Source organism: Ostrea edulis, chromosome 4 (genome assembly GCF_947568905.1).
Source record: "Ostrea edulis chromosome 4, xbOstEdul1.1, whole genome shotgun sequence".
NCBI classification, from domain to species: domain Eukaryota; kingdom Metazoa; phylum Mollusca; class Bivalvia; order Ostreida; family Ostreidae; genus Ostrea; species Ostrea edulis.
In genome coordinates, this window is record NC_079167.1 from 16,219,063 (window position 1) to 16,233,380 (window position 14,318).

General features: G+C 36.6%; 1 protein-coding gene and 1 long non-coding RNA gene across 7 annotated transcripts in view; one reads left to right on the forward strand and one right to left on the reverse strand.

Moving 5' to 3' along the window:
- LOC125672133 (helicase with zinc finger domain 2-like) overlaps positions 1 to 14,318 on the forward strand; it is a 33,265-nt gene that overhangs the window by 16,687 nt on the left and 2,260 nt on the right. For 3 of the 6 annotated variants that reach the window (XM_048908254.2, XM_048908253.2, XM_048908252.2), the window contains exons 3-10: positions 1 to 2,609; positions 3,273 to 3,358; positions 3,625 to 3,762; positions 3,978 to 4,115; positions 6,274 to 6,875; positions 7,022 to 7,249; positions 7,955 to 8,111; positions 8,268 to 8,435. The exon at positions 1 to 2,609 is cut by the window's left edge and continues 747 nt beyond it. In XM_048908254.2, coding sequence (XP_048764211.2) covers positions 1 to 2,609; positions 3,273 to 3,358; positions 3,625 to 3,762; positions 3,978 to 4,115; positions 6,274 to 6,875; positions 7,022 to 7,249; positions 7,955 to 8,111; positions 8,268 to 8,435 — 4,126 coding nt within the window. Of the gene's footprint in view, positions 2,610 to 2,653; positions 2,759 to 3,272; positions 3,359 to 3,624; positions 3,763 to 3,977; positions 4,116 to 6,273; positions 6,876 to 7,021; positions 7,250 to 7,954; positions 8,112 to 8,267; positions 8,436 to 14,318 lie in introns of those variants that run through there. The other 3 variants (XM_056162078.1, XM_056162079.1, XM_048908256.2) reach the window with 2 other exon arrangements.
- Positions 7,858 to 13,882, reverse strand: LOC130054013 (uncharacterized). The gene is made up of 2 exons (XR_008802261.1): positions 13,404 to 13,882; positions 7,858 to 8,518 (listed from the first exon to the last, which is right to left on the reverse strand). It is a non-coding gene; the product is annotated as an uncharacterized LOC130054013 (long non-coding RNA).

A 14,318-nucleotide genomic window follows, 5' to 3' on the forward strand; every position in this document is an offset into this window, starting at 1 on the left:
GAAACGAAGCAGCTGGTATTCGATAAATCGAAATGCATAAATGAGTCCCAACGAAAGGAATATTCATTTTTTGTATGTATTATAAAGTGGAAAGATATATATCCTTTGGGTGCTGTGATTAAGGTTCAAGATCCAGATTATGATGAGGAAACTTCCCTTAGCATAATTTGTCTGGCAAACAAAGTGTCTGTTTTTTATAAAGAAAAGACAATGAAGAAAGTTCAAGAAATATTGGAGCAGGATTCAGATGGTAACAAAGAGGAGGGGAGGGAGGATTTTTCCCATCTCGATGTTTTCACGATTGATAAAAAGGGATCAAAAGACTTAGATGATGCACTTAGTATAAAGGAGATTTCAGATTCTAAATTTGAGGTCGGTGTACATATTGCAGACGTTGGCAGTATAGTGGAAAAGAATGATGATGTAGATTTAGAGGCACAACAGAGATCAACTACATTTTACCCTGGAGAAAAATACCGTGCATACCATATGCTACCAGAACCATTTGCAACTGGGCAATGCAGCCTTCTTCCTAACAAAAGAACGAAAACGTTATCAGTTTTCTTCATCGTTGACTGTTTCGGAAACATCTCAAAAGATAAATCAGAGGTAAAACGAACATTTGTTAAGTCAAGACGTTCCTTTACATATCAGCAAGTTCAGAAAATATTATCAGGAGAAGAAAATGTTGATTTGTATTATGAAAAAGAATTGTGTCTGTTGAGTGAAATTTCCAAGAAAATACGCTTTAAACGCATAGGAAATAAAATATTTTCCTTTCCTTTCGAAGCAAAATACAGCGAATCAAGTGACGCTTATTATAAATCGCTAGAAGCACGGTATATAGTCGAAGAGTTCATGATTCTCGCAAATCAATTCATTGCAGAAATTTTGCTCGAGAGATATCCCGATTGTGTACCTCTGCGTATTCAAGGCGAACCATCTTCATGTCAAATGAAAGACTGGATAGAACGTCATCCTATTATTTCCAATTTTGTCCTCTCGCTACAAAATCGAATTTTGCCAACAAATCAAACGTTGTCAATTGACAGTGTTCATGCAGACAATTTGTCTCATCAAATACCAGTGCAAAAATATATCTGGAAGAAAATGAAATGGGAATTTAACATGGGAAAGTATAAACATGTTAAAAGATTTATTGGCACTGATGAATTTCACCCACAACAAGCTATGGCGTATGAATCGTGGATTGCATTTCAAAAGACTTCGACTTATCAATGTTCCGGGTTGCCTCATAAACGAATGCATTTCTCTTTGGGGCTTTATCCATACGTTCATTTCACATCTCCTATACGGCGTTATGCAGACTTGATTGTCCATCGACTGGTCCATGCAAAGCTAAACAAAACACCTTCACCTTACGCCAAAGAGGAGGTCAATGAGCTGTGTAAGAAACTCAACGAACGCCGATCTTTGGAATTCGATAGACAGTGCCGATTATTTCATTTAGGAAGACAGCTTCACAGACGTCCTCGTTTATGCCATGGCTTGACCATGTCAGCCTCTGAAAAAGCTCTTCGGGTATGCTTCCCTGGAATGCGAGTGTTATCAAAGTCATGCAATGAAATTGAATTTCGTTTGCTTAAGGTGAAGTCAAAACCTGCCTTCACAGGCAATCGTGAAGCAGATCAACTTCTTGCTTTGACTTGGCAACAACGTTTGTATTCATTGAGGGGACAATCGTCCAAAATATCCGAACCCATTTGCAGTCCCGTCAAATTAAATCCACATCAAAAAATACAGTTCGTATCCCTCGGGAAATGGAAGAAAGTTATAAATGCTATGATAAATGACAATCTGTATACATTAAAAGATGATATTGACGAGAAAGAGATTTTAGAAGTCGTCCCAGAGTGTCATGAAACATACAGCGACACAACTTCTGAAAAACAGAATGGTATCATCATTAAACAATGCACCGAATTCAGTTTATCTTTCAACCGCGGACAAGTTATTCCTGTTCAACTCGGAGCGGACCAGAGAGGAGGGATGCTGTTGCCAGCTATTCATCTCTTAGAAATTACGAACAATGTGAAATGTTGTCTTCAGCATATGTCTGATCCAGTTCGGTGTTTTGCAGCATATGCCACTACCCATGCCGGCAACCGAAGAATGACAGAATCTGAATACAAGCAACGATGGTTGGATATATTCCGAATGGAATCCGTTACCAACGCTTCCAAATCGATGGCAATAATCATAAACGATCTTCCAATAACTTTTCGTGCTTCTACACACAGTGATGGATTTTTTGTTCTAACTAGAACCTTTTGTCAAGACCGAGATGTGGATTTACGATGGGAAAGGCCAAACACTGGCTGTGAAACTACCCCTTTTGAAAGGAACTTTCTTTGCATTCGGTGTGAAATGGTGAATGGAACTCCATCGCGAGCAAGGACTGCCTGCTCACCGAATAATCGGTACATATGGGTGGGTCATGGAGAGACAAAGTTTATTCAAAGAGAGAACAGTGAAGCTAAAGTATATTTCCTATTGCACAATGAGAGTAGACGGCCAACGCTAGCAATGAATTATGCTTCCAACACTCTCTGTACTGTTGAAATTCTTCAAATGTCAGCAACTGACAGGTATGTATAGTGAAGTTGCATGTGCTTTTATATGTTTATAAAGTATATTTCCTATTGCACAATGAGAGTAGACGGCCAACGCTAGCAATGAATTATGCTTCCAACCCTCTTTGTACTGTTGAAATTCTTCAAATGTCAGCAACTGACAGGTATATAGTGAAGTTGCATGTGCTTTTACAAACACACAGATATATATATATATATATATATATATATATATATATATATATATATAATTCGTTAGTTTGTAAAAAGAATCCAGTATTTGATACAGTAAATACATCCAATAATAAAAGTCAAGAAACACAAAACTCGAATAACATTTCACTGTTAGCGCTTTCGGCTTTAATGCTTCTTCAGACAGTTAGTTATAACTGTCTGATGAGGCATTAAAGCCGAAAGCGCTAACAGTGAAATGTTATTTGAGTTTTGTGTTTCTTAACTTTTATTATTGGATATATAGAATATATATATAGACTCCATGTATTTTCGAAAATGAAATTTATATATATAATCCAGATATAAATATAGAAAAGTCTACACAAGTATATAATTTAGTACATGTATATGATAAAAATATTTCAAAGCCGATTGGATATTTCATAAAATTCTTAATATATATTTATATGTATTCAAACCTATATATCGCCTCATAATTTTCAGTCGTGTTGAAATGAATTTAGAAAAATTAGACAAGGCAACGGATTTAGCAAGGTCGATAGCTTTGAGAGATAGGAAACCCGAACTTGGTAAGATGTTTTACTATATAATAAAATTGCCCCCTTCCTTTACCTTTTATCAATTTTATGTAAAGTTCACAGAATGAAATTGGTATCAAGTGATTCTCCTTGCTTTGATATATATAAACCTGCGTACCATTTATCAATATGTAATGATAAAGAAACTGAAATTACAAAAGTTTCGTATTTGCAAAATGTAAATTACAGTAGTTACCGAATATCGAAAGTAATAGTAGAAACTTTTTAGATGATTTAGAAAGTAAGAATTTTTACAGACAGATCACATGTGAGGTTGGGAATCGTTGTAAATCTGGAAAAGTTCGGATCCGTCTTGCCGCCAAATAATGAGGAACAGATCCAGGCGATCAGGAAGGCCCTGTCTGTGCGGTTTACACTGATACATGGTCCGCCAGGTTAGAAACTATAAAAACATGTTCTAAAGGCAATGAACATGAATGACGTCATCGACAGACGGCAAATGTACAGAGCCTGCCAATAAATCAATTTCTTACTCGTTTAAACGTCCTAAACACACTTAATTAATGAGAATAAACAAATAGTTCTTAATTAAATATTTTGCAGTTTTCTATCTTCTAAAGAATAAAACATGGTGTACATTACTTTTCAGGTACGGGTAAAACGTTGATCGGAATCAAACTTGTATTGCTTTTTGTGGACATCAATCTGAAGTACCGACAGAACGGTGGAGACCACAAACAAGTTGTGTATTGTGGACCGTCTAACAAATCTGTTGATCTGGTGGCAAGTAGGTATTTCTTCAGATCTTTTTCATAAACAGCCCCCATCCCTTCAAACAGGGATGATAATGGCAATCATAAGAAACAATACTTCAAACTGTAGAGGCAAATTTTGACTCCCATAGAATAATGACCGGAGGTCATTACAAAATGTATGCAAGTAAGATGTCGTGCATATTTCGCTCCAAGTCAGTGACGTTATTGATATTGGAAAGTCTACGTTTAAGTTTATTTTTTCAAGAATATCATTGAACATTTTTTCTTGAAAAATACATCAATGATATTTGCATAAGGTGATTGTGCTTGCCCAGACATACATGCGACTCTGTTTATTTGTTCATATTCGTGTACAATTTGGGCATGATGAACCAGGGTATTGTCATCTTGAAATATCTAATCGTTATCAGGATTTTTTTTTTTTTTTGCAACTGGCCACAGTTCTTCTTCAAGGATGTCAATATATTTATTCGCATTTAAAAGACACATCTCATGTTTTCAAAGTATACAAAATTATATGCATTTTGTCTTTCTTGTGCTAATAGTAATTAATTCTAATAGTTCGTTTGCCGAAATATTGCGACAATTAGCCACAATACGGACTTAAATCTAAGCCCCGATTTCAAAAAGCCTAGTTAATTAGATAGGTGGTCACGTGGTACAGTGACGTCATATACGACCTTCGTTGATCAACTTGTTGTAAAAGTAGTGTTAGATATTTCTAAAAACTCGGGTTTTAGTGGCCTAATCTATTCACCATGGATAACATTTATTTCGATGTTAACAAATTTCCATTGCCATTAACCACCGTAGTGTGTCAACTCCATCCCAGGTAATGCATCCCCACATGAAACTCGTGTCAGGTTTCGGTGGTACGCCCAGGCTGATAATCCATTCTTCTATCTTTTTCCAAATATAAACTCGGTTGTTTTGTCCCAAAACAACTTTGCATTCATTAGAAAAGATCGCTATTGACCAGTTATGTCAACCCATTCGTCCATGCCACACGGATTTTCCTGTTTGTTCCCGAATCCTAATTTCTTTATACATAGACGTTAATCCCGGTGGAGATTCGGCTCGGCTGAATATTTGGATTGACGCTTTCACCGAATCTCGGGGCAATCCTCATAATTCATGTCTGGAAATTTACTTTCAGCTTCTGTCGGTTCTAGCAATTACTATTAATGCTGCATTACTTACCATCTCAGTATGTAAATATTCCATAAAATAAACTTTCACTAAATTTCCCATTCAAATGAAAACTTCCATGGCGCAATATTTATCTCCCGAAATTGGAGAGTTCCTATAGGTTTTTTTAAAATTAGCGATGTACAAGTAGGTATGTGGCGATACTCTGTATCTGTAATTTGATAAAACAAACTATAAGAACTCTTCAATTTCAGAAGATGAAATATTGCACCAGAGATGGAAATCTTCATTTCAACGGAAAATTTAGTGTCTGTTTTCATTTTGGGATTTTCATACCTATACGGTAGGCAATGCAAAATTAAAAGTGATTGAAAGTTAGTTAACAGTCAAATAACTTATTTGAAGCGAACAGCAGTGTCACCTAAGTGCACATTAATTGCTGAATTCACTTCCGTAAAGTTCGAATTTAGACCCGCTATTTTGTCTATAAACTTTTGGCAGGTGACATGTATTTCTTACGCATATTGTACTTGTCACATGGTATAGAGGAAAACGAAGATGAGAGAAAAGAAATTTTTTGTTATCTTTGGGTCAGCTCACCCTTTTTTAAAATAATTTTGTCCATGAGCGTTCTCTAAACCCATCAAAACTGGCGTCTCGAAATTTCTTAAATTGCTACTTCTTCATATCTGTAAAACGTTGTGTATTATCAGTCGTGATTAATAGACGTTAGAAATAAATAAACATTGTATCATGGTGGTGGTGGGTAGTTTTTTTTCCGCTTTGAGATCAAATGTACAATAGATATAAAAGACACAACAAAGAGCAGTTACATTGGCACACTTTGTCTCCTGTACCTAGCAGTTTTGTTTTTGTCTACTTAGGATAGTTGTAATACTGCCAAACTATCATTCACGTTTATTCATTAATACCCACTATTATCGCCCCAATTAATTCAACAATTTAGATGCAGTACCACAATTTCATGTCAAAGTCTAACAAAAATTGTCTGATATTTAGGATGGCTACATGTGAAACTGGGATGTATGTGTCCGAGTATAGTCAGAATGTATGGGAGTTCAATAGAAAACACAGTGTACCCTATACCAGGCAGAGACTACATCAACCGGAATTCCAGTCAAGACAACCGACCGGATCCGGAATTAGCAGATGTGTCCCTCCATAACTTAATACGGAAAAAAAAGAAACCATTTGCCAATGAATTAAGGAAGTTTGATGAACTTTTCGCAGAAAATCCAGAGGGGGTTGCACCTGAAAAGATTAATGAATACAACAAATTGCTGAGTAAAGCTACCCAGGATGAATTAAAGCATTATGACGTCATTTTCTGCACTACTGCCGTTGCAACAAATCCTAAATTTCTTAAAGCCACAGAGGGGAAGGTCTTTCAACTCATTATTGATGAAGCAGGGATGTGCACTGAGCCAGAAACTATGGCTCCAATTATTGCTACTAAAGCGGAGCAAGTCGTTCTTATCGGTGATCACAAACAGCTCCAACCAATCGTTATTTGTCGGGAGGCGGGTAGACTTGGACTGTCGAGATCTCTGTTTGAACGTTATGCTGACAATACTGTATTCTTAAAACTCCAGTACCGAATGGTATTTCGTTCCATTTTTTTCTTCTTCATTTTTATTACTACAAGTATGCACTTGTATGTTATTTATCTTTGCAATAAAGCTAGAGTCCGATAAATTCCTGCAATTTTTTTTTAAGTACTACTCATGAAAAGTGCGATCATTTTCAGAATCCACGTATTTGCAAATTCCCTTCGGGACAGTTTTACAAAGAAGACCTCGAGACAGATCTAAAGTGCTCCACAAAATGGGAAGTCAAGAAACCTCTTTCAATATGGAACAACAAACACGTACCATTGATGTTCTGCCATATAGAGGGAGAGGAGAGGTTCCTGGCAGTTGCTACGGAGGAAGGAAATCAGCAATCATGTAGTAACATGGCGGAAGTGAAACACGTGGTAGGATGTAATATTGAAGTATTTTCATGACGCAGTTCTTGTAAAATCTATGCACAGCATGGTTTAATTTCTGAAAACTAGATTGTCCAAAAAGTATTAGACAATTCATTCCGAGGTAGAACTCTGTAGAATTGTAGCGGCACATGGTATATTACCAATTCTCCAGAGAGTTACCGTTCGGCAGTTTAATGTAATTGTACAGTAGAGAACTGCCAGACACATTCAATATTAATGCAAGCATATTCCTTACTCATTTTTCATATATGGAGAGTCAAATAAATTATTGATCGCATCAATTGAATTAATGAGAGCAATGAATGATTTGATGCGCGCATCAATTCAATTGATGAGAGCAATAATTGATTTGATGCGTGTATCAATTATTCAACTGAAGCGCATCATTGTGATAGAATTATTGCTCGAAAAAATAATTCTCTCTGTAAAAGAATTAGTGCATTCATCAAATGAATTAATGATATAATTCTAAATTCAATTGAACAGAGCTATAATTCAATTATTTCGGGCATTAATTGAATTAATGGAATTAATGTGCGCATTAATTGAATTATTGCGTTCTTTAATTGAATTAAATGTGCGCATCAATTCGATTTTTATATGCTTTAATTCATTTTATTAAATAATAACTTTAAGTATCTGAGTTTATGTTAACATATTATGTTAGAATAATCACGTGGTTTGATGCAGGTAAAATTGTTTGGATTTCTGAAATCTCACGAACGACTAAACTCGTCCCAGGTCAAAATCATGTCACAATACAGAGCTCAGAAGTTTTCAATCCAAGAAGCTCTGAAACAGAAAGGTTTCAATGACGTTGAAGTGAATACCGTGGTGGGCAGTCAGGGTAAGTGGAATCAAATCATATCATGCAAATCAAATACAAAGCATGATACCATTGGGTTTTTTTTCCTCCTTTTTCTTTTTTTGTTTCTTTGTTTGTTGTTGTTGTTTGGGTGGGGGTTTTTTTGTGTGTAAATCTAGCATCAATTCACATTTGCAGGTGGCGAATGGGACTACGTGATATTTAGCACCGTCCGATCTCTCCCAGCGTACAGAATAGAAACCCATCCAACACTGGGCTGGTGCGGCCAGAATCTGGGGTTTATCACAGACCGACATCAAATTAACGTGGCTCTAACACGCGCCAGGAAGGGCATCATCATCATAGGTAGGTCTGTTTCGGATGGAGGCAGGTGGAGTCTTGTTTGAGGCTGCTAAATCTACCATGATCCCGAATTTTTTGATGATTTTCTATAACAGTTACATGTAATATGATAAAATGGTATTAAAATCAATATATGCACCCAGGGGTGCATGAGCCGAGTTGCATGGGATACATTGTAAAGTCAAGAATGATGTGGCATATTTATAATTGTGAAGAACTAATCTCAATTTTAAACTTTTCGAGTTACTATCCAGAAACCATATTTGTCTGAAGTTTTCAATCTATTTTCGGTCACTGTGAACTTGACCTTTGACCTTTTTTCTCCAAAATCAATAAGGGTCTTGCCTTGCTGGTATCCAACAATATATCCAAGTTTCATTTTATTCAAATTAAAAAATTTCGAGTTATCCTCCTGAAATCAAATATTTTTTTGGAATTTTAAATCTATTTTCGGTCACCGTGACCTTGACCTTTGACCTATTTTCTCCAAAATCAATATATCAAAGTTTCATTTGATTCGGATTTAACCTTTCTGAGTTATCATCCGGAAACAAAATTTTCTGAAATTTTCTGAAATTTTCGGTCGCTGTGATCTTGACCTTTTACCATTTTTCTCCAAAATTAATAGGGGTCTTCCTTATTTGGTACCCAACAATATATCAAAGTTTCATTTGATTAGATTGTAAACTTTTTGAGTTATCAATCGGAAACCAATTGTTGACGCCCAACCAACCGCCCGCATCACCAAACCAATAGCCGAGTTCAACTTCGTTGCAACTCGGCTAAAATATACCTATTAAAATCAGATTGCCGATGCTTCTGATTTCTTTATTTGGCGTTACACGAGTACAATGATCTCCTTCCAGTTCCTCTGTGAAAGGAAATCCTTCTAATGATAAACATCCCGTGGGGATCCGGGTTAGAATAGGTCCTCAGTACCCCCTTGCTTGTCGTAAGAGGCGACTAAATGGGGCGGTCCTTCGGATGAGACCGTAAAAACCGAGGTCCCGTGTCGCAGCAGGTGTGGCACGATAAAGATCTCTCCCTGCTCAATGGCCATAAGCGCCGAGCATAGGCCTAAATTTTGCAGCCCTTCACCGGCAGTGGTCACGATGTGAATGAGATATTCTCAAGAGGGACGTAAAACAATATTCATTCAATCAATCAATCTAATGATAAACAAAGAAACTTCAATCAAAAGCTTGAGAAGCCGGGATCATCAGAGATATGGTTATTATTATTTTTTTTAAATGTCACAATTTCAGACTTGCTCAGTAGTTGTTTAGAGCGTTCACTTCGTAACCGGGGAGGTCGCAGGTTTGAGCCCCGTTCATGACAGCGTCAAACCTAATATGTAAACATTGTTAGCGATTGCTGCTTTGCCAAACCCTCTGCATTTAAAAATGAGAGTCAAGGGTCTTTCGGGTTTGACCCTAAAATCGGAGGTCCCGTGTCGCGGCAGGCGTTATTACGCTAAAGAACCCTCAATGCTACCACAGGTGCCTGTGTCCCTCCCCTCCCCGAATAACCTACACGAGTTGATTTAATTATTTTTGTTGGAAATCTGTCTAATGCGAGTTAACAATATCTCAAGATCTGTTACAATATATATCCATTGAGGATATTTTTAAAAGGGGCTTATTTTGAGTTATTTCGGACTATTATTTTGAGTTATTTCGGACTATTATGATATGATGCAGCGTTTCTGTTTGGTATGTATGTTCATCCATCAGCACCTTGTGGGAAGGTTAGAAAGGATACTAATAAGGCTAGAATAATCAAACCTGGTACAACACCCCCTCCCGGATAAGAAGAAGATGCAGCCATTGTTTTTTTACGGTCAAGAGTCAAGGAACCTGGGTAATTGTATAGGCACAAAACTAGATGAACAGTATACTAATAATTTGGATAATCCAACTGAACCACCATAGACGGGATGTGTAAAATATGGTGCAGTGTCTCCTGTCATCCATTAGCACCTTGTGGGCAACATAAAAAGAGTATTCCACCACGGTCGTTGCAAAGATCGAAAGCATCCGTGGTCATTATTCTGAGATATACCTTCATACGTAATAACCGATTGTGCAAAAAGCGATGCACATCTCGCTTGCACTTCGTGTTTTGCTAATACAGCAACAAATTCGATAACTTTTGATTCAATTTCATAATTATAACAAGAGTACCGCAAACGGTACATAATACGCCCGTGAAATGCTTACATAGGGTGTTTTTCTTGTGCTATAATTTGTATAACTTTGCTTCAGATAGTATCAGCCATCATGAGGCTGTGACAAACTTTCATATGAACAAAGGGTCTTAGCTTAAAAATCGAGATTTCCTCAAAATGGACCAAGTTCAACAACTTGTCATTTTTTTCAAAAATGGAAGAAAATCAAAATCCTTCCCCAGATGCACATCTTCAATACCCATACAAACACTCCACAAAATAAGAAGGTCCTCACTTGAAAAGTGTGGGAGGAGTTGGGCGGACAAATTATGTACCCTCCATAGAATATTAATTTTCAAATAGACTAAGTTCAACAACCTGTAATTTTCTCAAAAATTGTAGAAAATCAAAATCCATCCCACATGCACATCTTCAGTACCTATACAAACACTCCACAAATTAAGAAGGTCCTCACTTGAAAAGTGTGGGAGGAGTTGGGCGGACAAATTATGTACCCTCCATAGAATATTAATTTCCAAATAGACTAAGTTCAACAACCTGTAATTTTCTCAAAAATTGTAGAAAATCAAAATCCATCCCACATGCACATCTTCAGTACCTATACAAACACTCCACAAAATAAGAAGGTCCTCACTTGAAAAGTGTGGGAGGAATTGGGCAGACAAATTATGTACCCTCCATAGAATATTAATTTCCAAATAGACTAAGTTCAACAACCTGCAATTTTCTCAAAAATTGTAGAAAATCAAATTCCATCCCACATGAACATCTTCAATACCCATACAAACACTCCACAAAATAAGAAGGTCCTCACTTGAAAACTGGGAGGAGTAGGGCGGACAAATTATGTACCCTCCATAGAATATTAATTTCCAAATAGACTAAGTTCAACAATCTGTAATTTTCTCAAAAATTGTAGAAAATCAAATTCCATTCCACATGAACATCTTCAATACCCATACAAACACTCCACAAAATAAGAAGGTCCTCACTTGAAAACTGTGGGAGGAGTAGGGCGGACAAATTATGTACCCTCCATAGAATATTAATTTCCAAATAGACTAAGTTCAACAACCTGTAATTTTCTCAAAAATTGTAGAAAATCAAATTCCATCCCACATGAACATCTTCAATACCCATACAAACACTCCACAAAATAAGAAGGTCCTCACTTGAAAACTGTGGGGGGAGTAGGGCGAACAAATTATGTACCCTCCATAGAATATTAATTTCCAAATAGACTAAGTTCAACAACCTGTAATTTTCTCAAAAATTGTAGAAAATCAAATTCCATCCCACATGAACATCTTCAATACTCATACAAACACTCCACAAAACAAGAAGGTCCTCACTTGAAAACTGTGGGAGGAATTGGGCAGACAAATTATGTACCCTCCATAGAATATTAATTTCCAAATAGACTAAGTTCAACAACCTGTAATTTTCTCAAAAATTGTAGAAAATCAAATTCCATCCCACATGAACATCTTCAATACCCATACAAACACTCCACAAAATAAGAAGGTCCTCACTTGAAAACTGTGGGAGGAGTAGGGCGGACAAATTATGTACCCTCCATAGAATATTAATTTTCAAATAGACTAAGTTCAACAATCTGTAATTTTCTCAAAAATTGTAGAAAATCAAATTCCATTCCACATGAACATCTTCAATACCCATACAAACACTCCACAAAATAAGAAGGTCCTCACTTGAAAACTGTGGGAGGAGTAGGGCGGACAAATTATGTACCCTCCATAGAATATTAATTTCCAAATAGACTAAGTTCAACAACCTGTAATTTTCTCAAAAATTGTAGAAAATCAAATTCCATCCCACATGAACATCTTCAATACCCATACAAACACTCCACAAAATAAGAAGGTCCTCACTTGAAAACTGTGGGGGGAGTAGGGCGAACAAATTATGTACCCTCCATAGAATATTAATTTCCAAATAGACTAAGTTCAACAACCTGTAATTTTCTCAAAAATTGTAGAAAATCAAATTCCATCCCACATGAACATCTTCAATACTCATACAAACACTCCACAAAACAAGAAGGTCCTCACTTGAAAACTGTGGGAGGAATTGGGCAGACAAATTATGTACCCTCCATAGAATATTAATTTCCAAATAGACTAAGTTCAACAACCTGTAATTTTCTCAAAAATTGTAGAAAATCAAAATTCATCCCACATATACATCTTCAATACCCATACAAACACTCCACAAAATAAGAAGGCTCTCACTTGAAAACTGTGGGAGGAGTAGGGTGGACAAATTATGTACCCTCCATATAATAATTATTTCCTAGTAAAGGGGCAAAACTCCTGGAAAAAAGGTCGAAATGGATCAAAATTGCAGTATGATCTAGAGTGACCCACAAAAAAAGCTACACAGCAAGTTTCAGCATGATATGTGAAAGGAAAATGAAATTATAAAGAGAAAACCCTGAACGGACGGACGGATGGACGGACGGACACACGGACGGACGGACGGACGTACAGACATCGCTGTACCATAATACGTCCCGTCTAAAGACGGGCGTATAAAAATTAATATAGGTTGAAAAACATATTTATAAATGATTGAAGAATATTTTGCCTTTCGATATAAATCATTCGTCTGCATTCCGAGATCGATACGCATGTTTACATGTCGTTACAGTTTTCTTGGACTCACTAAATGGACTGTGTATTCAACTGTTCAAAGCAGTTGATCACAATCGTCAACATCAAACTAAATTCTTGATACAAAATAGATCTAACCTATAATCTTACCTTGTCACATATTTACAGTGATTTTCTTTTGTTGTTCAGGTATTGTATCTGGTTATCATCAATAGGGTTTTTTTATCGCATGTGTGATAAAACGAGCTCCTCCCACCTTGTTATCGCATGGGCGGTACTAACATCAGAATTACACAATAGAAACAAGACAGGGATAATTCAGTTTTGGTGAAGTTACTTTTGCTGTTTCACGGGTAAAGCGTGCGCCGATCGATGTCTGGGGCGTTGAAACAGACGAGAAGTGTTATGTAACAAATCCATGTATACACATACCTGTGATCGTTTTTGCAGTCAGTAAGTAATGGTTATCTTCTAATATCCGAGTAATATTCACATTATCAAATAGATCCTTCTGTCACGAGTGCGCGGAGCACACGAGTGAGAGAAGGACCGCCCATCTTTTTGATAATGTGAATTTTACGAGGATGGTAGAAGATGACCGACTTGTCACATATTTCAAAAGCTTCTCATTTTACACACTTCCGCGCACTCGTGACAGAAGGACCGCCCATCTATTTGATAATGTGAATATCACTCGGATGTTAGAAGATAACCATTACTTACTGACTGCAAAAACGATCACAGGTAGAAAGAGAAAAAGTTGTATTCTTGTGTTGTCTCATAAATTTAATATCAAAAACTTCCTAACATATTTTCCTACTATACTTGTATCCAAACATACCTTCAAATATTTATTAAAGCCCCATACGACCCAAAAACTCACAGCTTTTGATGATTTCGTTCGTTGACGTAGCCATGTTAGTTAGCCAGTCAATTCGAATCCCGGTTCATTTTTCATACTGACACAATAGCGTCTAGATGTGAATTAATACCCCACAAATATTTTAAATAATATATCATCCCAGTTCCATTAAATGATAATTATTTAAATAGCTAAACTTACGG